Source organism: Molossus molossus, unplaced genomic scaffold (assembly GCF_014108415.1).
Source record: "Molossus molossus isolate mMolMol1 unplaced genomic scaffold, mMolMol1.p scaffold_m16_p_3, whole genome shotgun sequence".
In the NCBI taxonomy this organism is placed as follows: domain Eukaryota; kingdom Metazoa; phylum Chordata; class Mammalia; order Chiroptera; family Molossidae; genus Molossus; species Molossus molossus.
The window spans coordinates 47104990-47132985 of NW_023425366.1; the positions used below are offsets into that span (position 1 = coordinate 47104990).

General features: G+C 42.6%; 2 protein-coding genes across 2 annotated transcripts; one reads left to right on the forward strand and one right to left on the reverse strand.

Moving 5' to 3' along the window:
- The first annotated feature begins 70 nt into the window (after positions 1–70).
- Positions 71–27991, forward strand: MARVELD2 (MARVEL domain containing 2). Its single transcript, XM_036279274.1, has 8 exons — positions 71–118; positions 2745–2765; positions 4468–5631; positions 8419–8454; positions 21401–21549; positions 21801–21972; positions 26364–26414; positions 27343–27991. Exons 3-8 carry the CDS (start codon positions 4483–4485, stop codon positions 27463–27465), a joined length of 1680 nt encoding a protein of 559 aa, XP_036135167.1. The 5' UTR covers positions 71–118; positions 2745–2765; positions 4468–4482; the 3' UTR covers positions 27466–27991.
- LOC118641751 (40S ribosomal protein S27-like) lies at positions 23268–23607 on the reverse strand. The gene has a single exon (XM_036279275.1). The coding sequence runs from the start codon at positions 23604–23606 to the stop codon at positions 23352–23354; it is 255 nt and encodes an 84-aa protein (XP_036135168.1). The 5' UTR covers position 23607; the 3' UTR covers positions 23268–23351.
- Positions 27992–27996: the final 5 nt, after the last annotated feature.

Below are 27996 nucleotides of genomic sequence, written 5' to 3' on the forward strand. Positions count from 1 at the left end.
TCCTGACAAAGCCGGGCGGGGCAAGGTTTGGCTCGGCCCCGCCCCGGGAGCCGGAGCCGAGCTCGATCCCGGTTTCAGTGCCGCGGGCTGTGTGCGAGCTCTTCCGGCCGCTGCGCAGGTGAGGGGGCCGGGGTGGGGCCCAGGTGACCTGGATGCGGGCGGGAAGGGGCTGGCGCCTCCCCGGCAGGTGCGCAGCTGGAGAGGGCTCCTCGGCCCTCGGAGCTTCTGGGCCCACGGCGCTCCACGCCCAGCCCGCCATACCCTGCGCCGGGCCGGGCGCCGGCACGGTAAGGGGGAGGGGAGGGGAGCGGGCCGGCGGCCTGCTCGTTCTGGGCACTCAGGTGCGCGGCGGGGCGCTGGCCGCGTCGCCGCCGTGTTTCCGGGCGCGGGGATCCCGGCTAGCGGGAGTCAGGCGCGGCTGAGCCGGCTTAGTCCCGGCCACTTTGGCTGGAGTCTCCGGAGACAGAGTGGATTTTCACTCCGAGACGCGGAGACTGGGCACACACGCGGTGGGCAGAGCAGGGGGACCGGCGCCGAGGCGGACTCGGGACACACCCGAGCGGAGATGTGCGGTAGCCTGTGGCACTTACTCGTGGGTGAAGTCAAAACCCTCAGCGCCTTTCCCAGCCTCCCTGGAAGCCCAGAAACATCCGAAATCTCCTTTCTTGGGCCCAGCGAAACTTGAAAGCTCGTTATATTGGTGGTTCTGTTTGTGTACAGCTGACTAAGCTGACTCCTGTGACATTTTGCTGGGGGGGATCTACTCCTCCACCGCAATGGCATTCCCACGTGTGTGTCCCAAGAGAATGCACACAGGGTCCAGGGCTTGAACCAAACAAAGACCCTCTGCCCCAGCGTGCTCAATCTAAGTGGGCTCTCAAGGACACCCTGTATCCAGATATTTAAGATGTGATAAAATACAGCTGACTCTTCATTCCCTTTTGGCATCACATCTTTTGCTATTCCATAACTCTTCATATTTATTTGCTTTTTATTTAAACATTGATAAGGTGGTCTAATTCAAATAAGCCACCTTTCACAGATGAAGATAAATCCATTACAGGGAAGCACACTTTTTCACCAGTGAGTTAAGCAATGGGGTATCCTTTAAATGCATAGTATAGATATAGAGGGATGTTATATGAAACTAGCTAAAGTTATTTGTTGTGCATTTGCTTTTACTCTTCTTGGGAAAATATTACAAAACTATAGTAGTACTTTGCATTTCTGGAATTTAAACGATTTTAGATAGATAAAGATAAGAAACAGACAACAAATAATTTTTATCATTTATAGAGCTTCTATTTTGCATTGGGCACATTCTGGGACTGTCACAGTTAATTCTTTAAAATTGGAGTGCCCCATTAGAAGATTCTGGAATTTAGGTGACTTCTCTCAGTCCACGGGCCAACGCTCAATCCACTGAGCCACACCTGCCAGGCTAGATGACTTCTCTTATCTCCACCCCACTTCCTGAGTGATTCTATCTAGTCTGTGGCAGTACATGCCCTTCTGTATATAGTCTGCCTACTCGACACATCCACCTGAATTTTAAACTCTCTAAGGCTGCTTCTCCTCAAGGCTAAACTGGAGGGGTGAAGAAATGTTGCAGGGGGATATAGATGAAACAAGATTGGTCACAAATTGATAATCACTGAAGATGGTTGATGGGTACATAAGAGTTCATAATACTATTTTTTCTACTTTTTTTATGTTTGAAATTTTCTATTTAAAAAAAGTGTATTCCCTGTATCTAGAATTTGACCTCTTCTTGCTGTCTCCATTGCTACCACCATGGCCCACTAGATTATTTCAGTGGCCTCCTAGCCAGTCTCCGTTTTCATCCTTGTCTCCTGGAGTGTACTCTCCACACAGCCACTAGAGTGGTCCTAATAAAATAAGGCAGATGTGTCACTCCTCTATTTGGAATCCTCCAGTAGGTCCTCATCTCACTGTCAAGGAAAAGCCAAAATTCTTTCCAGTGAGTTTCAAAGCCTTAATGATTCAGATGGCTCGATTCTGCTACTCACCATGTCACTCACTCTGCAGCTGCCACACTGGCCTCCATGCCTTAATAGTTCAACATGCAAGGCTTTCTCTCGAGGCTTTTGCACTAGCTGCTCCATCTACCTGGAATGCTTTCCCCTGGTATACCTGCCTGCCTTCCTCCTTTATCTTCTTCAGATGTCATGTTCTCTATGGAGACCTCCCTGGTCATTCTATTTAAAATTGTAACCCTGCCCACAATGCACTCCTTATCTTAGTTTCTTAGCATTCTATCTGTTTCACTTCACTTGTCCATCATCTGTCACCCCCACTGGAAGCAGAGATTTCAGTCTGCTTCATTCACTGTTACACTTGCAGTGTGGTACACAGCACAGATACACCTGGTACACAGCAAGTGTTCAGTAAGTATTTGTTGAATGATCAATCTCCATTCTACAAAGTAAAATAAAACAAGCCTTAGGAATTTCTAAATTGTTCATTATTAAAGTGGGGTTATCCTTTTGAATTTTGATACCACCTTCATAGTGTCAAGTACAATGCCATGTGCTCAGGCAGTGCTCAAATAAATACACATATAAGCAATTTGAGAGAGAAATTCATGTGCTGTAAATCTAGTAGTTCCATTAGCAAATGCTTTCCTTCTCTTTGTATATGTGTCCAGGTTATTGATTTCATGAAGAACCTAATCAACAGGTTTAGTAAAAGTAAAAGTGCTTTTTCTATGCTTTATTTTTTAGGTGGATTGAATACATCGTAAGGTAACTTCTGAGTCTCTCCATGGCAACAGCAATTGCCTTTAGAGAACTGCTCTCAAAGAGTGATACAAATGGTCATTGCTGCTGCTCTGTGTTGTACTTTTGGGGAATCTTTACCTTTGGTGATTTTTTTTCTCTGAGAATCAGTTTTTAAAATCTAGTTATTGCCCTGGCTGGTGTAGCTTAGCAGTTGGAGTGTCGGCCTGCGGACCAGAGAGTCCCGGGTTTGGTTCCTGCTAGGGGCACATAAAAAACAAATCTAGTTATCAAGTGTTAATATTTCGGAGGGGCAGAAGGAATGCCTCTAAACTGACTTCCATGACTTAGGAAGCAAAGGGGCTCTTCACTCCCTGTGTTTAATGGACTGCTTCTCCGGGGCCATTCATTCCAGAGCAGACTTGATAAAAATGAAGAGTATGTGCTGACCTATCAAATTTTGATATGCTCAAACTCTTAAATATTTTGATTTAGCTGTTTGAGGAAAGGACTCTACTTGGAATGTGGTAGGCACGTCTTGTTAAAATTTAGTCTTATTTTTGTTTTTTTTAGATTTTGTTGTTTGCAGAGCTCATATATAAGTTAGACTTATAAATAATTTAATTCAGAGCTAAGATTTAATTTTTTTTTTTTTTATGGTACATGCCCCTAGCGGGGACCGAACCCGGGACTCTCTGGTCCGCAGGCCGACGCTCAACCGCTGAGCCTAACTGGCTAGGGCAAGATTTAAATTTTTGATTGCCCTTAAAATTGTATGGAATGAGCCCTGGCCGGTTTGGCTTAGCGGTTAGAGCGTCGGCCTGCGGTCCAGAGAGGCCCAGGTTCAGTTCCCACTAAGGGCGTGTACCTCGGTTGCAGGTTGTCCCCGGCCCTGGTTGGGCTTGCAGGTGGCAGCCAATCCATGTGTCCCTTTCATGTCAATGTTTCTCTCTCTCTCTGTTCCTCTCTCTCCCTCCCACTCTATCTGAACAAAAAATGGAAAAATGTCTTCGGATGAGGATAAAAAAAAAATTGTATGGAATGATGACTATGTCTCTGACTAACATAATTGATACATATGTTTAAAATATACATATTTATGTTATCATTTTATATATCATAATAGACACGATCATGTTGGTTTTCAAAATGTGATCATTTACTACTAAATGAATAAAATCAGCATCATAGAAATAAAAAAACTAGCCCAGCTGGTATGGCTCAGTGGTTGAGCGTCGACCCATGCACCAAGAGGTCACTAGTTTGATTCCCAGTCAGGGCACATGCCCAGGTTGTAGGTTCAATCCCCAGTGGGGGGCATGCAGGAGGTAGCCAATTGGTGTTTTCCCTCATTGGTACTTCTCTCTCTCTCTCCCTCTCCTTTCCTTTCTCTCTAAAATCAATAAATAAAAAAGATTTTTTTTTTTTATCCTCACCCGAGGACATTTTTCCATTTTTGTTCAAATAGAGTGGGAGGGAGAGAGGGGAAGAGAGAGAGAGAAACATTGACGTGAAAGGGACACATCTGGAGTGGTTGCCCCCCACACAACCCTAACCGGGACCGGGGACAAACTGCAACCCAGGTACGTGCCCTTAGCAGGAACCGAACCCTGGTCTCTCAGGACCGCAGGCCGATGCTCTAACCACTGAGCAAAACCGGCCAGGGCAAGATTTTTTTTTAATAAAAAAAAAAACTAAGCATAAGTGATAACTTTAATCTTGGGCACAGGTGTAGAAATCACAAATGTCGTCTAATGATGGAAGATCCAGGAATCGAGACAGGCACTGTGATGAGGTCCCAAGGGACTTGGCCTATGAAGATGGCACCATAAGAACCCTCCAGACTCTTCATGACAGTGAGCTGGCTGTGAGCGCTGATCCTTTGCCACCACCCCCTCTCCCATTACAGCCACCATTCGGCCCCGACTTCTACTCAAGTGACACAGAGGAACCAGCCATAGCACCAGACCTCAAACCCGTAAGGCGCTTTGTCCCTGAGTCCTGGAAGAACTTCTTCCGAGGGAAGAAAAAGAATCCAGAATGGGATAAGCCGGTGTCAGACATCAGATACATCTCCGATGGAGTAGAGTGTTCACCTCCAGCCTCTCCAGTGAAACCAAACCACTGTTCTCCCCCCAACTCCTACAAAGATCCTTACGGAGGGTCAGAAGGAACCTTTAATTCCCAGAAAGAGGCTGAAGCGATGCTTCCCCAGGACCCCTATGGATCTCTAAGCCGACACACACAAACAGCTCTGACATACAGTGAGAAGGTGGAGGCGTATAACCTGAGGTATTCCTACATGAAGTCGTGGCCTGGCCTGCTGAGAATTCTGGGTGTGGTGGAGCTGCTTCTGGGGGCCGGCGTCTTCGCTTGTGTCACAGCTTATATTCACAAGGACAGTGAGTGGTATAACATGTTTGGATATTCCCCGCCCACTGCCGTGGGAGGCATTGGTGGCCTGGGCAGTATGTATGGGGGCTATTACTACAGTGGCCCCAAAACTCCTTTCATACTCGTGGTTGCTGGATTAGCTTGGATCACCACCATTATTATTCTGGTTCTTGGCATGTCCATGTATTATCAGACCATTCTTTTGGACTCTAACTGGTGGCCCCTAACTGAATTTGGAATTAATGTGGCCTTGTTTATTTTGTATATGGCTGCAGCCATAGTCTATGTGAATGATATCAACCGAGGTGGACTCTGCTACTATCCATTATTTAATACGCCAATAAATGCAATGTTCTGCCGGGTAGAAGGAGGACAGATAGCAGCGATGGTCTTCCTGTTTGTCACCATGATTGTTTATCTCATTAGCGCTTTGGTTTGCCTAAAGTTATGGAGGCATGAGGCAGCTCGGAGGCACCGGGAGTACACGGAACAACAGGAGGTAAGGAATTTCACTATCTTGTATTTGTTTTAAATGTTTTTTTCTGTTATTTACTCCCTTGTTAAATATGTATAATTCTCAAAACAAAGATTTTATAGACGTCTTTTTTTTATTTTTTTATTTTATCTGAAGTTCAAAAGTCCTAACTTAGTATCTGACACACGGACTGGGATAACCCACTCTGGTGTGTCTCTGTCATGTAGCATTGCAAGTAGACCCCAGATGTGGAACGTAAATACAGAGTTTGTTGGCTGTGTCATTGTCTTTCTGATGCTTAAGGGGAAAACATAGCTACTGGATCTGTGCAAAGAAAAATAGTAACACATTCAGTAAATAAAATATCTCATCATTAATAAGTTTGAGAACAGTCTTGAATCTCAAATTTTTCTCAAACTGAAACATAATTTTTTAGTTAGAGGAGTGCTCTAACTAAAGCTGTTATGAGTCCCACTTTCTTTTTTTTTTTTTTTAAATCCTCACCCGAGGACATTTTTCCATTTTTTGTTCAGATAGAGCGGGAGGGAGAGAGAGGAAGAGAGAGAGAGAGAAACATCGATGTGAGAGAGACACATTGACCGGCCGCCACCCACATGACCCCAACCGGGGCCGGGGACAAACTGCAACCGAGATACGTGCCCTTAGCGGGAACCGAACCCGGGTCTCTCCGGACCGCAGGCCGACGCTCTAACCGCTGAGCCAAACCGGCCAGGGCTCTAACTAAAGCTGTTATGAGTCCCACTTTCTGAGTTAAATAAAGTCAAGTAAGAATATGGTAAACCACATATGATTTTTTTCCCCAAGTATTAAGAGGTTCAGTTGTAATAAACATACTCTGAAAACTTACCCAGGAATTTTGATGTTTCATCCTTATTTTAGGGAGATGAATATTCCAAAGTTAGAATGGGAGCCATATACTTAATTTCATTTTTAGGATTTAATTAGTTAAATATACAAAGGAGGAGGAAGAGAATTAATAATATCTAGAGGACCCTAGCCAGCTTGGCTAAGTGGTTAGAGCATCGGCCTGTGGTCCAGAGAGACCTGGGTTCGGTTCCCACTAAAGGCATGTACCTCGGTTGCAGTTTGTCCCGGGCCCTGGTTGGGTCGTGCGGGTGGCGGCCACTCGTAGTGTCCCTTTCACGTCAATGTTTCTCTCTCTCTCTCTCTCCCTCCCTCCCACTCTATCTGAACAAAAAATGGAAAAATGTCCTCGGGTGAGGATAAAAATATAATAATAATAACTAGAGGATAAGATTATATCAAAGCCCTATTTAAAATAATTGTATTTGAATGGTAGCAACAATGTTAAGAGTATGTTCTACTAGCTTCATTATACCCTGAAATAAGTTAATGTTTTTCTGTTGTTTTGTAAGGAAGAGTTTGTAGTAGAATTTCCTGTGACACTGAAAACATCATATTAGCCCTGGCCAGTTTGACTCAGTAGCAACGGCCCATGGACTGAAGGGTTGCAAGTTCGATTCCTGGCCCTGGTTGGGGTCGTGCGGGAGGCAACCAATCGAAGTGTCTCTCTCACATCAATGTTTCTCTCTCTGTCTCTCCCTCTCCCTCTCTTTCTCCCTTTCAGTCTATCTAAAAATCAATGGAAAAATATCCTCAGGTGAGGATTAACCAAAATAAAAATAAAAAATACCATATTCTAACTTATCTTAATTTTAAGTTAACTATATTATGTATCTTTCTTTTCTCACTTTTCCAAAGATCTCCTGGATACTATATAATTGCACATAAGTGTACAGGGATGGGTAAAAGTAGGTTTACAGTTGTAATACAAATAAATAATACAATAATTCATAAATAATAATAAAAGAATAAACTCACGTACTTACAACTGTAAATTTACTTTTGCCCACCCCTGTATATTGGGGAAACTATAGATAAAAATGAAATCCTGTTCTTATTTACTCAGGACCTATATATTTTGCTTTTACTCTTTTGCAAGAATCTTATGCATAACAACAACAAAAAATTTATAACAAGTACCGTATGTTATATGGAGAACCTTCACATGTTTTAGTGTGATCCATACTCTTGTCACAAACTATATTAATCTTACTAGAACTCAAAATAGATTTAAGTTCTTTCTAAAAGTTTATTTTGGCATGTTAAGCATATTTCTCAAATTTAAATCTGTGTATACAAAGTAAAGAACTTTGCACTTTAATCAGTTTGAAATTAGATAGTGAAACACACATCCTCATAATCTTAGTTAAATTTATTAACAACAGAGTTCTTAATGTCATTAAAAATTCTACAGTAATATCTGTAATTATCAACATAATGCTTTCATTCTTTTCCCTTTGTCAACAAAAATTTGTTTTTATCAGACTTTTCATAATGGCCGATTGGATTTGAATCACCTTTGATGTTGGAGGTTGCCTCTTTATGTGTTGCTATAACTCCCTAAATGTAATGGCCTGTGGCTTTTTTCTGTTAATACTATAATGTAACTGTCTCAAACTCTTTAATCATGCAAAGTAATGGAGCCAAGAAGAAAGACAATCTCTAGGTGATTCAAAGCAACTTACCTAAGAGTCTCTACCATCTCCATGTTTCCAACTCTGCTCTTTGTTCCTGATTGACAGGGAATAGTTATCCCATCTCCACTGGTTCTCCACTGGCCCATCAAAACGTGACCAAAAGAGTAGGAGGAGCGTCTAAAAAGCAGAGAATCAGCCTCTGTAAAATTGGGATTGGGCTATGAATGAAAATATTTGCAAAGTAACTTTAGATACTTTTGAAAAATCATGTTAACTCTTTTTGTTCCAGATAAGTGAGCCATCATTTCCATCGAAAAGGAAAATGGTAAGAATAAAGTTCACATTATATCTCTAGATTTGTTAAATACTTTTCTCCTTGTCTATAAATCTACAGAGTAGATCCTCTTTCTGTGTAAATGTATCTATTACATTGAGTTCATAAGAGGACTTTCAGTTTTTTTGTAATACGAAAAGGACGGAATTAGATAAGGCTATTAATAGCTTCTTTTAATTTTAGTAGATGAAAACTTGTGCAAGTGAACTATTGGTTCTCTTTGTATGTCTAAATTTTAATCTTTTAAAAATCAAAGTAGTTCTCCCAAATTTTCTTTTTTTTTTCTTTATTGATTTTAGAGAGAGAGGAAGGGAGAGGGTGAGAGAGAGAGAAAGACATCGATGAGAGAGAACATCGATTGGCTGCCTCCTGCATTGCTCCTCACTGGGGATTTGGCCCACAACCTGGGCATGTGCCCTGACGGGGAACCGAACTGGTTACCTCTTGGTGCATGGGTCAGTGCTCAACCACTGAGCCACACAGGCTGGACAGTTCTTTCTGCAGTCTCATTAAAGTTCTTTCAGATGCTAAATTTTGTTTTGTCAGAAAAGAAATTTCTATTGCACCTTTTACTAACTATGTGCTGGTAAGCAAGTATTTAACCTTCTAATGCCTTGGTTTCTTCATCTGTAAAATTGTAATAATAATAATTTCTACCTCACATGCTTGCTGAGATGATTAGGTGAGATGCTATTATAATTATTTACATATATGTAATAATTTAATATATTATATATATATATAAATTATATATATTTTTTTTATCCTCACCCAAGGACACCCTTCCATTTTTTGTTCAGACAGAGTGGGAGGGAGGGAGAGGAAGAGAGAGAGAGAGAGAGAGAGAAACATCAACATGAAAGGTACACATCGAGTGGCTGCCACCCACATGACCAACCAGGGCCAGGGACAAACTGCAACTGAAGTACGTGCCCTTAGCGGGAACCGAACCTGGGTCTTTCTGGACCTCAGGCAGACGCTCTAACCACTGAGCAAAACCGGCCAGGGCAATTTAATATGTTTTTTTGTTTTTGTTTTTGTTTTTTTATCCTCACCCGAGGACATTTTTCCATTTTTTGTTCAGATAGAGCGGGAGGGAGAGAGAGAGAGAAACATCGATGTGAAGGGACACATCGAGTGGCTGCCACCCACACGACCAACCAGGGCCGGGGACAAGCTGCAACCGAGGCACGTGCCCTTAGCGGGAACCGAACCCGGGTCTCTCTGTACTGCAGGCCGACGCTCCAACCGCTGAGCCAAACCGGCCAGGGCAATGTAATATGTTTTAATCATAATTTTACCTCATTGAAGAGTTCTTTTTTAAGAAATTGGGTGTTATATTTCTAAGCAAAAAATTGAGAATCCAGTTCATCGGTTTATTTCTTTCTTTGAAAAGGGAGTATAGTCACTTGGTTTAAAATACAAAGTCTTCTCTCACTCATTTACCTGGCTTCCCAGTTCTCCTGCTTTGGAGGCAACCAGTGTTATTTCAGAAATGTGTTATGTATATTTTTGCTCTCCTCCCCCTTTTACACAAATGGTAGCGTACCACATACACTATTATGCCCCTTATTTTTTCCACTTAACAGTACGTTTCTTTTTTTTATTTTTTATTTTGTTTTATGGATTGATTTTAAAGAGAGCAGGGCAGTGAGAGAAAGAGAGGCATTGCTTTGTTTTCCACTTGGCTGTACGTTCATTGGCTGCTTCTTGTATGCGCCCTGGCCGAGATTGAACCTGCAGCCTTGGCGTATCCAGGTCGCACCCTGACCAACTGAGCTCCCCGGCTGGGGCAAACATTACATTTCTAAGATGTTTCCTTACTAGTACATAACGAACTTTTCCATTCTCTGTATGCAACTACATCGTGTCACATTGTATGGATATACCATTGTTTATTTAACCATAAATGAACATTTAGGTCATTTCCAATCTCTCACTATTAAAAACAATGCTACATTGAAAAACCTTATACATACAAGAATATACTTGTGCATGCTTTCTTTCATATATCTTGATTGTCAGATTACCCGATAGAAATTTTACCAATTTCCACTCCCAGCAGCACAATAGACTTCCTCACCCCCTGACCAACACAGTGCATTAGGACATTTGTTGGCATCTATCAGTCTGATAGGTGAAAACAGTATCTCGTGTAGTTATAATTTGCATATCTCTTATCGGAAGTGAGAGCATTTTTCATGTCATGTTTGCATTTCCTTCTCTATTAACTGTCATATTCTGTCCAATTTTTGTATTGGATTGCTAATTTCTACAAACCCCTTGTTAAATGCATACATTTTGAAAATACCTTTTATGAAGTTCTTTTTAACTTTATTCTCTGTAACACACAAATACTATTTGAAAATATTCTCCTGATTTGATGCACTGAGAAAAACACAGCAGCACTTCTGTGGTGTTCTTGCCAAAAATATTTTGTTCATGGTGAAATAAGGGATTTATGAAGTGGGTGAATAGTCTGCCCAAGGGATCATGATTAATACATAGGTATCATCATTAATTAATTCATTGAACAAACATGTGCCAGCTGGGCTGTGGCCCAGTGATATGAATGCTACAAAGAGTATCATCTCCATTTTCCAGGGGCTTACAAATCTAGTGAAAAAGAAAAGTACAGACAAAAGATGAGTAGAGTGTGATTGTGTGTATGTCTGTGTGTGTATGAGAGCGTGGTCACAAGCATTGAGAACTGCAAAATTAAACTAAATAATTTGCCTAGAGATTTGTATTCCTCTGACATCTGAAAAAGTCAATTTATGGATGACAGTGTCTCAAATTCAACACTGTTAATTGGTCATCTTTAGAGATCTGTAACTAGTGACATTTTTTATTTTTTATTTATTTATTTTTTTATTTTATCCTCACCCGAGGACATTTTTTCATTTTTTGTTCAGATAGAGCAGGAGTGAGAGAGAGAGAGAGAGAGAGAGAGAGAGAGAGAGAGAGAAACATCGACATGAAAGGGACACATCGAGTGGTCGCCACCCACACAATCCAACCAGGGCCGGGGACAAACTGCAACCAAGGTACGTGCCCTTAGCGGGAACCGAACCCAGGTCTCTCTGGGCCACAGGCCAACGCTCTAACCGGTGAGCCAAACCGGCCAGGGCCTAGTGACATTTTTTAAAGTGTCAATTGCATTAAATTATTTCTGACATGTATGTGAAGTCCTCTGAATTGCAGCTGACAAGGCTCAACAGCTTTCCTGGAATTATTTTGGGTATTCATAAATCTTTAGAAATCAAGAGCTGTCTGACCAGTCCTGACTGAGCAGGCATGGAACAAGTGAGACTGGTGTTGAAGAGTTCCTCTCTCAAAAGGCAGTGTGGACTAGTGCTCCAAACCTGTGCACTCGAACATTGTTCAGAGAATGAGACATACTACTGCACTGTGTGTGTGTGTGTGTGTGTGTGTGTGTGTGTGTGTGGCTTTTCATTTGTTTTGTACTTTAACTTCCTGGTTTCCCTGTGTTTAGTTAGTTTTGTGTTATTTATTCAACATTTATTGCTGTCCAGGTATACGTTTCAATTAGACTGTTCTAACTCAGTGGTACTAACAATCAGAATAAGCTAAATGGCTGCTCACTTAAAACTGTCTAAAATATCTATATCAGATATACCTGAAAGTGATAATAGTAGTTGCCTTTAGGAGGGCACCTGGCTAACTGGGGGGAGGAGAAGGGAGGGAGACAGGAATAAAGGGAGACTTTTTATTATGTGCCTTTTTGGACCTTTTGGACTATATATCATGTGTATATATTTGTCTGTTCAAATTTTTTTTTTTTTTCAAAAAATTTAGTTAATGAATACTCATGTCAAACATTGAGATAAGCAATATAAGGCTGATTAATAACACTGGTCCTTTGTGATTCAAGTGCAAGTTTCCTAACTAACCCTGTGGGCTGCCTTCCATGATAGTCCAGAGACGTAAGAGAGTTTGATCAACTGGGAGTCATCACGAGGATGGCTTTGGCAGATCATTGCCAATACTCTCATTCAAGATTGCCCGTATTGCCTTAACCCACTGATAAGTCCTGCTCCCTCAGAGGGACCTGGCTAGGAAAGTCATAAAGTCCACCCTGGCCAGGAGTGAATCGCAGGAGTAGGAGTCCTCAAATAACGTCCGCTGCATGGAGGATGTCGAGTTTAAAGGGACTTTTTTTAGAAGATGGATCAGGATCAGAAAGTCTGCTTATAATGGAAAAGGGGGCCTAAAAACTTACATATGAAGAAATTCACTTTCTAAAAGCAGACTTTCTTGTTAATAGATGTCAAAATCGGATAGCAGAGTTAGCAAGTCAGCGTGCTAATGTTAGGAAGTATGTTTTGGCATCCTTGGGGCTCTAGAGAAGAATCAGTTTACCTTGTGAGGTTAAAGGTAGTGTGCACTCTGCAGATACTGACTGCTAGCCCAGACTGGAGGGCTGTCTCACTGAGTTGCAGTGTGGTGATGATGTGGCATTGGTGGTCATTCTTGGCCAAGGTGGAATTTATGGGCTTCCTGGTCAGTGTCTGGGGGGGAGAGGAATTTACCAATAGGATTAAGTGCAGAGTAGAGTAAAAGGCTTGTCCAAATTGGAGGACGGTGGCCCAAATGATACAGTGGTCAGAGTCATTGGTGAGAATGTAGCTGAAGCAGGTTTCACACATGGGACAGGATTAGAAAGATCTACCACGGAATTGAGGTTACCTCTTTCAGGCCAACCTAGAAAGTTGGTGCCCAGCATGTCCCGGGTGTGTTGTAGGGTTCCAGATCCTGAGAGATCCTAGAATAGTCAGGAGTAAACCATAGCTGAGGTGGAACCTCCATTCCTGGGATTCCTTTTAAAATCCATACATCCTTTCAAAGACATCTTTTCCTGGGAGATAGGAATTAACCCATTTAATTTTTTTTTTTACTCCTCACAGAATATTTTTTCCATTGATTTTTAGATAGAGTGGAAAGGACGGAGGGAGGGAGAGAGAGAAACATACATCAGTGTGAGAGAGACACATCGATTGGTTGCCTCCTGAATGTACCCTGACCAGGGCCGGGGATCAAACCTGCAACCCAAGTACATGCCCTTGACCGGGAATTGAATCCATGACCCTTCAGTCCCTGGGCCGATACTTTAACTGCTGAACCAAACCAGCCAGGACTAAATCAACATATTTAGATGTATTTTACAGGCATACCTCTCTGAGAGGGAATCTCATGACTTAACTGAGGAATCTCTATTGGACTTAGTAATGAGAAACCTTATAGAAAAGGTTAGATATCCAGCTTGTTATTGGGTATGATTTTCACCTGCTTCCTTCCTGGTCCTTAGCAGGGAAGAATTGGCAGACTACCCTGGAAGAGTCAGTGCAGTGTGATGAAGAGAAAATAAACTTTGGGATCAGACAAATCTGAATGGGGTACAATACCAGCTATTTACTATCTCTGTGACCCTGGGGAAATTACTTACCATCTCTGAACTTGTTTCCTGTCACTTGTTTGGAACTATCTACTAGGGTATCCCTTTTTTGTTTCTTTTTTTGTTTTTTTCAGAGAGAGAGGAAGGAGAGGGAGAGAGAAACATCAATGTGAGAGTGAAACATCGATCAGCTGCCTCCTGCACGCCCCCTACCGGGATCAAGCCTGCACCCAGGCATGTGCCCTGACTGGGAATGGAACCGGCAACCTTTTGGTGCAGGGAACAACACCCAACCAACTGAGCCACACTGCCAGGTCACTTCTTTGATATTTTAACAAGCACAATTTATTTATTTATTTTGTTACGTGTCCCTAATGGGAACCGAACCTGGGACTCTCTGGTCCTCAGGCCAACGCTCCAACCACTGAGCCAAACTGGCCAGGGCCAAACACAATTTATAAAAAGTAAATAACAACACAAATAACATAGAGACATAAAATAAGATCAAATAGAGACAGAAACAAATTCTAGTAAGTCCCTAAAGTGCTGAGCAGATTTCTTTCCCAAGCTAGAAAAGCCAAAAATCTAATCTGGGCATCAAAAGGAATGGTGTGGGGGCCTGTGCATCATTACATTATACACTCAGAGAGAGCGAGAATCAGGAATTGGGTACATGAACACTATACACATATCTAGCTCTCCCTATTTCTAATTTAACAGGATATTCATTCAGCCCCTTTTTAATTTGAAAGGCTTAGTAATTATATCCAAAGCATTACTTATCCTATTGCTTAATTACTTTCTCTTGCCTCACAGTAAAGCTTTTCTGATATTTGCTGACAACTAGTTTTTACTAGAAGCAAAGAAAAGTCCTGCCCTGGCCTGTTTGGCTCAGCGTTGGCCTGCAGTCCAGAGAGACCCGGGTTCGGTTCCCACTAAGGGCATGTACCTTGGTTGCAGTTTGTCCCCGGCCCTGGTTGGGTTGTGCGGGTGGCAGCCACTCGATGTGTCTCTTTCACATTGATGTTTCTCTCTCTCTCTCTCTCTCTCTCCCCCTCCTACTCTATCTGAACAAAAAGTGGAAAAATGTCCTCGAGTGAAGATAAAGGAAAGAAAGAAAAGTTCTATCTAGGGGGCTTATCTTTGTAATCAGGAACACTGCACATCCTTCCTATGAAAGCTTAAAGTGGTTTTGATTCTTTGTCTCAAGTCTAGTTTCAGGCTTGATTCCCCAATAGGGTTTTCTGAACTGATGATCAGCGAGGCTCACCCTAAAAGATAGAAGAAAATGTTAACAGCATTAAAAAAGTCAATAAGACATTAAAGCAAATGAAGTAGTCTTTTTTTTTTTTTTTAATCTTCACCCAAGGATATTTTTTTCCCATTTATCTTGAGTGAGAGGGAGGGAGGGAGTTGGGGGGTTGGGCATCGACTTGAGAGAAACACATCAACTGGCTGCCTCCCGCACGACCCCGACTAGGGCCAGGGACTAACCGAAACCAAGGTACCTTCCCCCAACCGGAATCGAACACGTGACTCTGGTCCACAGGCCGACGCTCTAACCGCTGAGTGAAACCAGCCAGGGCCCAAATGAAGTAGTCTTTATGGAAGTGTTCTGGCTTCTTAAAATTCCTTCTTTATATTAAAAGGTAAATTGTGGCCCTGGCCGGTTTGGCTCAGTGGTTGGAGCGTCGGCCTGTGGAACAGAGAGTCCCGGGTTCAGTTTCCGCTAAGAGCACGTACCAAAAAATAATAATAATAAAACTAAATAAATAAAATAAAGGTTTAAATAAATAAATAAAAGGTAAATTGTGGATGCCCTAGTCAGTTTGGTTCAATGGTTAGAGTGTCAGCCTGCAGACTGAAGGTCAAGGTTTTGTTTCTGGTCAAGGGCATGTGCCTGGGTTGCAGGTTTGATACCCGGCCCTGGTCGGTGTCATTCAGGAGGCAGCCAATCGATGTGTCTCTTTTACATTGATGTCTCTCTTTCTCTCTCTCCCTCTCTCCCTTTCTCCCTCTCTCCCCCCCTTCCCTTCCTCCCTCCCTCCCTTCCTCCCTCCCTTTGTCCCTTCCACTCTCTCTTAAAAAAAAATCAATGGAAAAATATCCTGGGGTGAGGATTAACAAAAATAAATAAATAAAAGATAAATTGTGGAAATAGGGATGGACAAGTAAGGAAAATGAATATTTTATCTAGAAAATAAACCCAACCTCCTATAGACTGTCCTGCCAGATGTGAGGACCTGGGCAGACTTCTTTGACCAGGAAATCTGAGCTTGTTGCCTGCCGCTGCTGCGGAGATCCGTAGGGTCTAAAGGTGTTCTAGCCGCTTCTTCAGCCAACGTGTGAGAAATGGATAGCTAAATACTTAGAAGCTGAAAAAGGAATGCCATGAAGTAGACATCCATTTACTTAAGCCAAAATGGTTTCACCTGATGTTTTATCCCATGATTCATTTTCAAGGTTAAACAGACAAGCACGCAGGAGGATGAAGAAATGGCATCCTCCCCAGGAGAGAACAAAGCAGTTTTCCTCAGGGTATTCTGCTCCCCATTCGCATTCTTGCTGCTTTGGGCCCAGTGGCTGGGTGTGCCTGTCTGACCAGAAATGATCTGGTTCCCCTTCACCTGCCTCCAAAGCTGCAGACTTCTTCTTTTCATCACCCCACCGCCACCACCCTGGGGCTGGCTAGCAGCCTCTGCATCTGATCCTCTAATCTGGGCTGTTGGTGAGTTAAGAACTAGTGGTTTTTAGAATGAGCTAATGTTAGACCAAACCTCAGAGGCAGCCTCAGGGATAGAAAATCAAGAAACAGGGATTTTATTTATTTATTTATTTATTTATTTTTAAGAAGTAAATTTTTTAAATTTTTTACTTTTTCCTTTTTTTAATTTTTTAAATCTTTATTGTTTAATGTATTACAGATGTTCCTTATTTTTCCCCCATTTACCCCTTCCACCCCACTCCTACTCCCCTCCTGTATTTTCCCACACTATTGTCTGTGTCCATTGGTTATGCAAATAAGTTCTTTGGTTTATTTCTTCCCACCCCTCAACCCCCCTTCCCTTTGAGGTTTGTCAGTCCACAACCAATTTGTTCTTCTTAATCCCTTCACCTTTTTCACCCATTCCCCCAATCCCCCTCCCATCTGGCAACCAACAAAATGTTCTCTTTATCTATGAGAATGTTTCTGTTCTTCATTCTGTTTGTAGATTCAATTGTTGATAGATATGTATTCATTGCCATTTTTGTTTGTTCATATATTTTATCTTTTTCTTCAAGAAGATCCTTTAATATTTCATATAATACTGATTTGGTGGTGATGAACTCCTTTAGCTTTTCCTTGTCTGGGAAACTCTTTATATGGCCATCGATTCTAAATGACAGCTTCGCAGGATAGAGTAATCTTGGTCGTAGGTTCTTCCTTTTCATCACTCTGAATATTTCTTGCCACTCTCTTCTGACCTGCAAAGTTTCTTTTGAGAAATTAACTGACAGTCTTATGGGAATTCCCTTGTAGGTAACTAGCTGCCTTTCTCTTGCTGCTTTTAAGATTCTCTCTTTGTCTTGAACCTTTTGCATTTTGATGATCATGTGTTTTGGCGTGGGTCTCTTGGGGTTCATCTTGTTTGGGACACTCTGTGCTTCCTGGACTTGTATGTCTGTTTCCTTCACCAAGTTAGGGAATTTTCCTGCCATTATTGTTTCAAACAGGTTTTCGATTACTTGTTCTCTCTCTTCTCCTTCTGGCACCCCCAAGCTGCGAATGTCGGCATACTTGCAGTTGTCCCAGAGGCTCCTTACACTATCCTCATTTTTTTTGGATTTTTTCTTTTTGCTGTTCTGATTGGGCGTTTTTTGCTTCCTTATATTCCAAATTGATGGTTTGCTTCTTGGATTTACGTACTTTCTACTGAATCTGTATAAATTGTTCTTTATTTCGCCCTGGCCGGTTTGGCTCAGCGGTTAGAGCATCGGCCTGCGGTCCGGAGAGACCCGGGTTCGGTTCCCGCTAAGGGCATGTACCTTGGTTGTAGTTTGTCCCCGGCCCTGGTTGGTTGTGCGGGTGGCGGCCACTCGATGTGTCCCTTTCACATCGATGTTTCTCTCTCTCTCTGTTCCTCTCTCTCCCTCCCACTCTATCTGAACAAAGAATGGAAAAATGTCCTCGAGTGAGGATGATTAAAAAAAAAAAAAATTTTGTTCTTTATTTCAGTTAGTGCCTCCTGCATTTCTGACTATGCATTCTTCCTTTCTGGTCCTTTTTAAGGCTCTTGAGGCCCTCACTAAGTCCGCTGAAGTTCTCACTATGTTCATTGAGCATCCTTATAAGCAGTATTTTGCTTTTTTTTTTTTTTTAATCCTCACCCGAGGATATTCTTCCATTTTTTTTTTGTACAGATAGAATGGGAGGGAGAGAGAGGGAGAAACATCGACGTGAAGGGACACATCGAGTGGCCGCCACCCGCACAACCAACCAGGGCCAGGGACAAACTGCAACCGAAGTATGTGCCCTTAGCGGGAACCAAACCCGGGTCTCTCCGGACCGCAGGCCGACGCTCTAACCGCTGAGCCAAACTGGCCAGGGCAGCAGTATTTTGAACTCAGCATCTGTTAGGTTGCTTATCTCCATTTCTCTTGGTTCTTTTCTTGGGGTTTTTTTCTGTTCTTTCATTTGGGACCTGTTTCTTTGTCTCCTCATTTTGGCTGCCTCCCTGTGTTTGTTTCTATGTATTACTTAAGGAGCGGTATGGGGCTAGCTGAGACCAGATGCTGCTTGTTTGAAAGATCTTAGGAAAACCTGAAGCAGGATCCAAGACAGGCCAATGCTATGGTTAAGCAACTGGCAACAGCTTGGGTGGGCCTGAAAGTTGGGTGGGGCAGGGCCTCAGGGAATCACCAGGGCGGGACTAACAATATGAGCCAGGTTGCTGGAGTCCCAGATATGGTGGGTGTCTGCCATCCCAGGGAAGGGCTCACCAAAGGAACAAAGGCCTCTGACAGCACATCTGTCCAGGAGAAAGCCCCCTCTCCAGCCCTCGCTCCAGTGCCAAACAGCTCAGTTCTTCCCTGTGTGTCTCTGGCACCCCTTCAGCTGCCTCCCCTCCAAGCTTAGAGGGAGTGAGTCCGATAAGTCCATGCACGGGCCCTTTAAGGAGCTGCCTGGGCCTCCAGATGCCTCAGCCTCCCTGAGCCTCAGTTCCCGCTGGTTTTTCCAGCCAGAGGTTATGGGGATTCTCTTCCTGGCACTGGAACCCTGAGCGGGGCACCTGGTGTGGGGCGGGGACCCCTCAGTCCTCAGGGAGGCCCTTCCCAGCCGAGGTGTCCTCCTGATTTTTATCCGCCACACGTGGGTGTGGGACCAGCCTGTCCCCTCCGCCCCTCCTACCAGTCTGGATGCGGCTGCTGCTTTAATTCCGTAGTTGTAGGACTTCCATTCAGCTTGATTTCAGGCGGTTTTGAATGATGGTTGTTCTGTAGTTTAGTTGTAACTTTGATGTGGTTGTGGGAGGACATGATACCGTGTTTACCTACCCGCCATCTTGACCGAAGTCCAAGAAACAGGAATTTTAAAAGCTGCCTGGCATGGTTTTAAAATCTTATTCTATATTTCTTTTCAGTGAAGTAGGGGCCCTCCCAAGCTCTCTCAGATTAATTTGAGTTTAATTTAACAAGTGTGAGCTGAGGGTCCGCGGGGGCAGTGGAGAGGAGCTGACTGCCCTGAAGAGGAGTCACTGTGCCTGGCTCCAGCTCACTTCCTCCGGGCAGTATGGCATTGCCGCCCCACCCAGCCCAAGCTCATTTCTAGCAGGCTACCAGAACACAGGAAACTTTAGGATTAAACAATGTACAGTTAAGTACACCACTTTCCTCGTGTTAAAGTATCAGTGAGCCATTCCTGGCCAGTTTGGCTCAGCGGTTAGAGCATCGGCCTGCGGACCAAAGAGTCCCGGGTTCGATTCCAGCCAAAGGCACGTACCTCGATTGCAGTTTGTCCCTGGCCCTGGTTGGGGTTGTGTGGGTGGCAACCAATCAATGTGTCTCACATGGATGTTTCTCACACACACACACACATACACACTCTGTCTGAAGATAAATGTAAAAAAAATATCCTCGGGTGAGGATTAAAAAAAAAAAAAGAATAACGTATCAGTGAGCCAAAAAGTTTTGGGTTTTAATCATGACCTTTGCATTTCACAGGTATGGGGCCTTGGAGAATGTACTAACCCTCTCTGACTCTGGCTCCTTTATCTATAAAATGGAAACCCCTTTTCTTGCATCCACCAGCCTCACCAACTTGGTTGGTGTTCTGGGTGCTGCTTAGTGGGGCCCTGAACACTTGTTTCCCAACCCCAGAGCTGTACCCATCTCAGCCTGTCCAGTCCAGGGTGAGTTCCCTGGGCCTTCCACTCCTACGTCCCTTCTTTTGCTATTTTAGCTCTTAAGGCCTGGTCCCCATACTTCCTCTCTGGGCCATTTCACCTTGCGTTCTTTTTCTGTTTTCGAATTTACCATTTTCTTTTTACCAAAAAGGCCTCTGGGAGCTCGCCAGTGTAGAAACCCAGGTGACTTAAATCACCACTTCCAGGATTCTCATGGCCTCTTCAGGGAATCAGGTTAGGGACACATGGGCAAGTTAAACACACCCACCACCTCCCCTCTGGATTCTTGGCTTTCCTTTCAGACAATGAAGACAATGCACCTCGTATCCCTCTCTGATTGACTCAGTGGCTTCTTGTAACTGATTCATCTCAGGTTCTGGTGTCATTTTTTCTTATTTCACTTTAGACTTGTTTCATTTTTTTTCTTTTATTTATTTATTTTTCTTTTTACTGTTTTTTTTTTTTTTTAGAGAGAGGAAGTGGGGGTGAGAGAGATAGAAACATCGATGAGAGAGAGATCATCGAGCCCTGGCCAGTTTTGCTCAGTGGTTAGAGCGTCCGCCTGCGGTCCGGAGAGACCCAGGTTCGGTTCCTGCTAAGGGCATGTACCTCAGTTGCAGTTTGTCCCCGGCCCTGGTTGGGTTGTGCGGGTGGCAACCGCTCGATGTGTCCCTTTCAGTCGATGTTTCTCTCTCTCTCTCTCCCTCCCACTCTATCTGAACAAAATATCGAAAAATGTCCTCGGATAAGAGAGAACATCGGTTGGCTGCCTCCTGCATTCTCCCCAGTGGAGATTTGGCCCACAACCTGGGCATGTGCCCTGACCAGGAATCAAACCGGCGACCTCTTGGTGCATGGGTGGATGCTCAACCACTGAGCAACACCAGCCAGGCAGGTGTTCTAACTATTATGTGCTCTCCCATATCTCAATGTGAGTCCCATTAGCTGTTACAGGAACAGTCAGGACAACTTTGTGACTATAAAACATGTAATTTTGAAGTGATATGTTAATTACTGTTTCTACTTTTCTTCTTTTTGCCCATCCCTCCATTTTCTTCTAAGAATAAATTCCAGTGTTGTTGTTTTTTTCCTTCTGCCTCTATTTATAAAAAAATACTCTTTTTCTCCGTGACTATAGTGTGAAATGCCCATCAGTGGTGACAGACAGAGAGACCAAGAAGTTCATTTCAAAGAACTGAGAACAACAAAAATGAAACCTGAAGTACTGAGTGGACACATCCCTTCAGGCCACATTCCCAAACCTATCATGTTGCCTGACTATGTGGCGTGAGTATCAATATAAATCCTTCTTCAGGGTAGAAACTTAGAGTTTCCATTTGGGCTTTTCATTTTCCCATTTGTCTCCACGTTAACCCTCTCTGCTTAAACTCAGTTATATCTGAACATTGTTACCTGCAAGGCAGTGTGTTGAATTGACGGTACACAGTGTGGTCAGTGAGGGATAAGCCAAGCTGATTTCCTGTCCAGCTTGTTTTAGTGAAAAAGTTATAACTCTGATTAATCCCCCCACCCCCCAGAAAATACCCTGTGATCCGGACGGATGATGAACGAGAACGCTATAAAGCCGTGTTCCAAGACCAGTTTTCAGAGTACAAAGAACTCTCTGCAGAAGTTCAGGCCGTCTTGAGGAAGTTTGATGAGCTGGATGCAGTGATGAGCAGACTGCCACATCACTCGGGAAGCCAACAGGTCTGTGTCAGCAGCTGCTTAGGAAAGGATAACATCTGACCTGTTTGAAATGTAGAGAAGCCATTAACCACATGCATCTGCTGTCTGTGTCTAGGAAAGTCACTTGAGGTCTTCAAGGTGACTAGTCAAGGTTACAATTCAAATGATATAATTTAATGTCTTCGGACTTCAATTATTAAACAGTATTTTATTTTCTTATTTCAGTAAAGTATAAATTTGACCAAGATACATATTGAGTCAATCAGGATCCCAGTGGAGACAGCTGGCATACTCAAACTAAGATATTTTGAGGAGGTTGTATTCACAAAGGAGTGGGTGGTATGTAGAGGGGCACTGCATTCTCCACGGGTAAGTAACAGCTGAGTAGGTGCCACTCAAGGCCCACAGAGCACAGTGGGTAAGGATTGAGAGTAGATCTGAAGCTGCAATCGTGAACTCCTGGGCACATACGTCTGACTGATAAATGTGGATCATGCAGAGAGGAAAACCAGGGTCGGGAAGGCAGCCCTGAGACTCAACTGTTTTCTATAATGTTCTTTTTTTTTTCCTGTAATTCCTTTTTATTTCACATTTTAATATCATCCTTTTTTGCCCAATGTACATTTTTTGTTGAAATATAATTTACGCCCTGGCCAGTTTTGCTCAGTGGTTAGAGTGTTGGCCCACAGTCTGGAGAGACCCGGGTTTGGTTCCCGCTAAGGGCATGTACCTGGGTTGCAGTTTGTCCCCGGCCCTGGTTGGGGTTGTGTGGGTGGCAGCCAGTTGATGTGTCTCTCTCACATCAGTGTTTCTCTCTCTCTCTTCATCCCTCTCTCCCTCCTGTTCTATCCGAAGATGAATGCAAGAATGTCCTCGGGTGAGGATAAAAAAAAAGAAAGAAAGAAAAATAATTCACATACCATAAAATTCACCCTATTTGAGTGTACAGTTCAGTGGGTTTTATAATATTAACAAAGCCATACAACCATCATCAATCTCTAATTCCAGAGCACTTTTCATCACCCCAAAAAGACACTTTGTACCCATTAGCACTCATTCCCCAGTCCCGCCTCTCTCCAGGCATTGACAACTGCTAATATACTTTCTGTCTCTGTGGATTTGCTCATTTTGAGCCTTTTATATAAATGCAGTGATATAATGTGGCATTTTATGTCTGGCTGCTTTCACTTAGTATAGTGTTTTCTTTTACAAAAAAATAGGTTCCATTTATTGATTGAAGAGATGGAGTAGGGGGAAAATATTTTCATATACTGTTAGTGGAAAGCAATCTGGCATCACAAAATTAAATGTAATTACATTATCCTGGTAGCTTAACTAGAATTCCTGAACTAATAAGACTTTCTGTGATAGAACACAAATTCAGGAAGTTGTGTGGATCATTAGTGTTGCTTTCTTCCAAATGAACACCCTTCCGTGAGTCTAGCCTTTCCTCCTGTCGGCTGGCACAATACTGTTGAACAACCTACACAAAGAACCACGGTCTGAGCATGGCTGAAAACCGTAGTGATCTTGTAGCAACCTGGACATTTTACATCCATAAAATAAGAATTTGGACTCTGAACTAGCTGTTTCTTTTTATGTTTTTTCTTTTCCTCTTCCAAGGATGGATGTAGTAAATCTCTAGCCAAAGGCATGTTGATCCTCTCGCAAGCGCAGCTGGTGGAGATCTAGTATAATGTTTTCAAGGTGCATCTGTATTATAGCAAGAATCACTACTTAATTCCTTTTGGTGGTGGGATAATAACATTCTGTTATATGGATATACCATATTTTTTAAGAGGATGTATTAATCTAATCTATTACTTATGTAAGAATTTACACGGCATTTTAAAATAATTCCAGAAAGATTATTGTATATATATATGTGTGTGTGTGTGTATGTGTATATTTTTGTGTGTGTGTGTATTCTTTTCCTTAGACCCATATAAGTTGGGCATCTTTGTTTTAACCACAGACCCTTTTGTTTGGTACGTGCCCCTAGTGGGAACCAGACCTGGGACTCTCTGGTCCGCAGGCCAACACTCCAACTGCTGAGCCAAACTGGCCAGGGCTTAACCACAGACTTTTAAGTATACCTTTAAATCAGGTATAACTGTCAGCTATCTAAGCCAAATGTGTACAGCAGCAATTTTCAATCTTTTACATCTCATGGCACACGTAAGGTAATTACTAAAATGCTACAGTGCACCAAAAAATATATGTTTTGCCAATCTGACCAAAAAAAAAAATAGGTATAATTTTGATTCATTCACACTAGATGGCTATTGTTGTTTTGCCTGTTGTCATTTTTTTATTTAACAGTCTAAGAGAAAAGAGGTCAGTGTCCCTGACAGGTATTGCATGTTAAAAATTCTTATGGCACACCGGTTGAAAATTGCTGGTGTAGAATAGTGACATTTTCCCAATCCTGGAGCAACGTGATAATGTTGGCTAAGTGACCCTGGTACCAGGAAGCAGGAAAAAACCAGCAAATACTGCAGGTCAAGGGTCAGTCAGTACCATTTGGAAAACGAGCAAGGTCCACAAAAGGCGACCACATTTACTGACCCTTGAAGGAGTGCAGGAAGGACCGATCAGGCCCTAGGAACCTGGATCAGCATAGGTTGGGAAGAGTGAGCTGGTCGACAGCATGCTGAGAAACCCTACCGTTACCGGGAGTCTCTAAGCCTAGACCCCGGTGCTGGTCTGTGGGCGTGTGTGACTGGGGAAGGGCTCAGGCATGTGGGTCAGTGTTGGTGCTGAGAGACTGAGTCCTCCCTTGGCGTTTCCACAGAGCATCAACAGTAGTCATTTCCTCTGGTTTTTAACATGGAATGGCAAGTAGGTAGCCAAATGACAGGGCCACATTTAGTCTCAGTGTCTCCTCCAGTCCTTATCTAAAGTAGAAATATTCATTGTATCACAAATGTTCACCTCTCTTTGGCCACAGGTGGAGCTTTGCCATGGGCAGGAGTTTGCCAGTAAGGCTCATTCATCTCTCAGCAGGTCCCCAGGGAGCTGTTTTAAAGCCCAGTGGGCCTGCCTGGAGGCACAGGTTCTCTCACAAACCTAGTTGTGGCCCTTGAAAAATTGAACAATCACATGACTTTTCTAAGCCCATTAAATAGGAATATTGCTCCAAATCATCCCTCTGATCTTCACCCTCCTAAATTCAGTTTCTCTCACAGACGCTAAGATAGGTTTTACTGCTGTCTTCTCTGTGTGCGTCTCCTGCACAGCTGCCCTGGCCCCAGGCGGCTAGTTCCCTCCCAGGCCAGGACCCGTTAACATAGATGACAGCTCAGTCACCAGGTTCCTGTCTCTGTGGGCAGCCTGCAGAACACAACGGTACTCATGATCACAGTATGTAAGAGACACTGATAAATTAAAATGTATTGGGAAAAGGAGACAGGTAAGTGACAGAAAATGTCCTCTGGGAAACTTTTAGAACTATAAATTATTACATTTTAATTTTCATTTATTAGATTCACAGTATCTGACAGTCTCTATAGCATAGGTTTCATAGATAAATGAAGGCATTGCTTTAGTCATCTGTTCCCTTTGGATAGACTATTCAACACCTTAACCAATTTTATGTTTATTATAAAACTTAAAGTTAGAAGGAACATTATATTAGCTACTTTAAAAGTCGAATAGTCTCGCCCTGGCCAGTTTGGCTCAGCGGTTAGAGCGTCGGCCTGTGGACTGGGGAGTCCCAGGTTCGATTCCCGCTAAGGGCACATACCTCAGTTGCGGTTTGTCCCCAGCCCCAATTGGGGTCGTGAGGGCGGCAGCCACTCCATGTGTCTCTTACATCGATGTTTCTCTGTCTTCTTTCCTCCCTCCCTCCTGCTCTATCTGAAGATAAATGCAAAAATATCCTCAGGTGAGGATAAAAAAAAAAAAGTCAAATAGTCTCAATCTCTTAATCCCGATACCTAATAACATGAAAAAGAATTTTCCAACAGGGATAAAAACAGTGCTTCATAATAGGTAATGTGATCATTAGGCACCAACCATTTTACAAGGGTCATTTCAAATAAGTGAACCTTCTCACAACCCTTTGAGGTAGTTATGGTTATTATTTCCACTTTACCAATAAGGAAACTGAGTCTTTGGAGGGTAAAGAGCTTGCCCAGGGTCCACAGCTGGCAAACAGTGGCACTGGGACCCGGTTCAGGTTTCATGCAGGCAGGGCCTCTCTGACCACCCCTTAATCCCAGTGTCTGGCACATAGTAAGTTCTCAAACGTTGTCCAGTGACTTGCATTTTTATATATGAATATGGTCATTACAGCCTTAGGTAAAAAAAATGTTTTTGGTTCTAATTCCTAGAGTACTAGAGACATTCTTGAGATAGGATGTTAGTAAATACCAGTGTTTTAATTCAAGTGTACAATATATTGTTTTTAGGAACATGAGAGAATTTCAAGAATCCATGAAGAATTTAAGAAAAAAAAGAAGGTTAGTAAAACTATTTTCTTCAAAGTATATTCTTATCCAAGTACAATGGAGAAAACTGATAGACCTTAGATTCTTTTAGCTAAAGTAATTCTTCTTTTGTATTTCTTTTTCTTTTTTTTAATTGATTTTTTAGAGAGAGAGGAAGGGAGGGAAAGAGAAACATCGATCGGTTGCTTCCTATATCCCAACTGGGAATTGAATCCAATACCCGGACATTTGCCCTAACTGGGAATTGAACCGGTAACCTCGTGGTGCATAGGATGATACTCAAGCAACTGAGCCATACCAGCAGGGCTTTTTTAGTGTGTGTTTCTTAAGATGCTACTTGTTAGGGAACCAGAGGTTCCTACGGGACACCTTTTCTTATGTCTGTTCTGATGACATTCTGCTGTGTCCTGATTTAGCCACCCAGGGAACTGAGCACTGCTACAGAACTCGTCACCCACATTTCCTTCAGAAAGATTAAGTTATTTTACATGTTTCTAGCTCCATCCTTAATTGCACAAATCAGTAGAGGCTGGAGAGAGCTTTTTTTTTTTTGTAATGCCCTGACCGGGAATCAAACCGAGACCTCTCAAGTCCATGGGCCAGTGCTCAATCCACTGAACGACACTGGCCAGGCCAGAGAGAGCTTTCATTAAATGTTTCTATACTTATTATTTACTTTTAATGTATTTTAAACTACTAAAGTTAAGTATGCCTCAGCTCTTTGTACTTCTTAACTTTGCTGGGAACCTAAAACTATTCTAAAAAATAAAGTCTACTGAAAACCTGTGGAGAGCTTAATTGGTTTTCTTACTAAGCAGATTTTGAACTGCTGAAGGAAAATCTGCTATGAAGGGTCATTTTTGGGGTGATAATGTATGTTTCTGTGTTATTTGCTGAGGAAGCATCCATCGGCTGATTAACAACTGTTTCTCTTTTCCAGGATCCTACATTTCTGGAAAAAAAAGAACGCTGTGATTATCTAAAGAATAAACTTTCTCACATAAAGCAAAGAATTCAAGAATATGATAAAGTAATGAATTGGGATGTAGAAGGTTATTCTTAAACCTTATCTGAAACCACTTTTTTATAACAAACAATATTTATTTGTTTTTGTTATTTTTAATGTTAGTCTCTGTGATATTTGAGAAGCAAGTGCTTTCTAAATCAGCTTCTAGTTGGTTTAGCTTGTCTGTAATGTTAAACCAGTATGATTTCACATCAAACATTTCGGAAAAAATCCAAATTTAATAAGAGTGGAAGACATGAACAGTTTATATTTATCTTGTTTCACTTAAAAGTGATTTAGAGATCATATCCTAGGGTGTGAGAGCAAGTGGAGTATCAGTTCTGGTGCTGAGAATGTCTAGATTCTGGTGCTGTAGAGGATTAGATTTTCCTTTTTTACTCAGGCTGATTCCTAAGATTTTCTAGGACAAATTTCTCTTCCTAGTCAAAGGGTATCATTTTATTCCCTTGAAAGGGGTTTGAATCCAAGATCAACATTTTCAAGCCTAATGATCTTGGGTAAGCTGCTTAATCTCTCTGCCTATTTCCGCATCTGTAAAATGGGGCTAATAATAGTACCTACCTACAG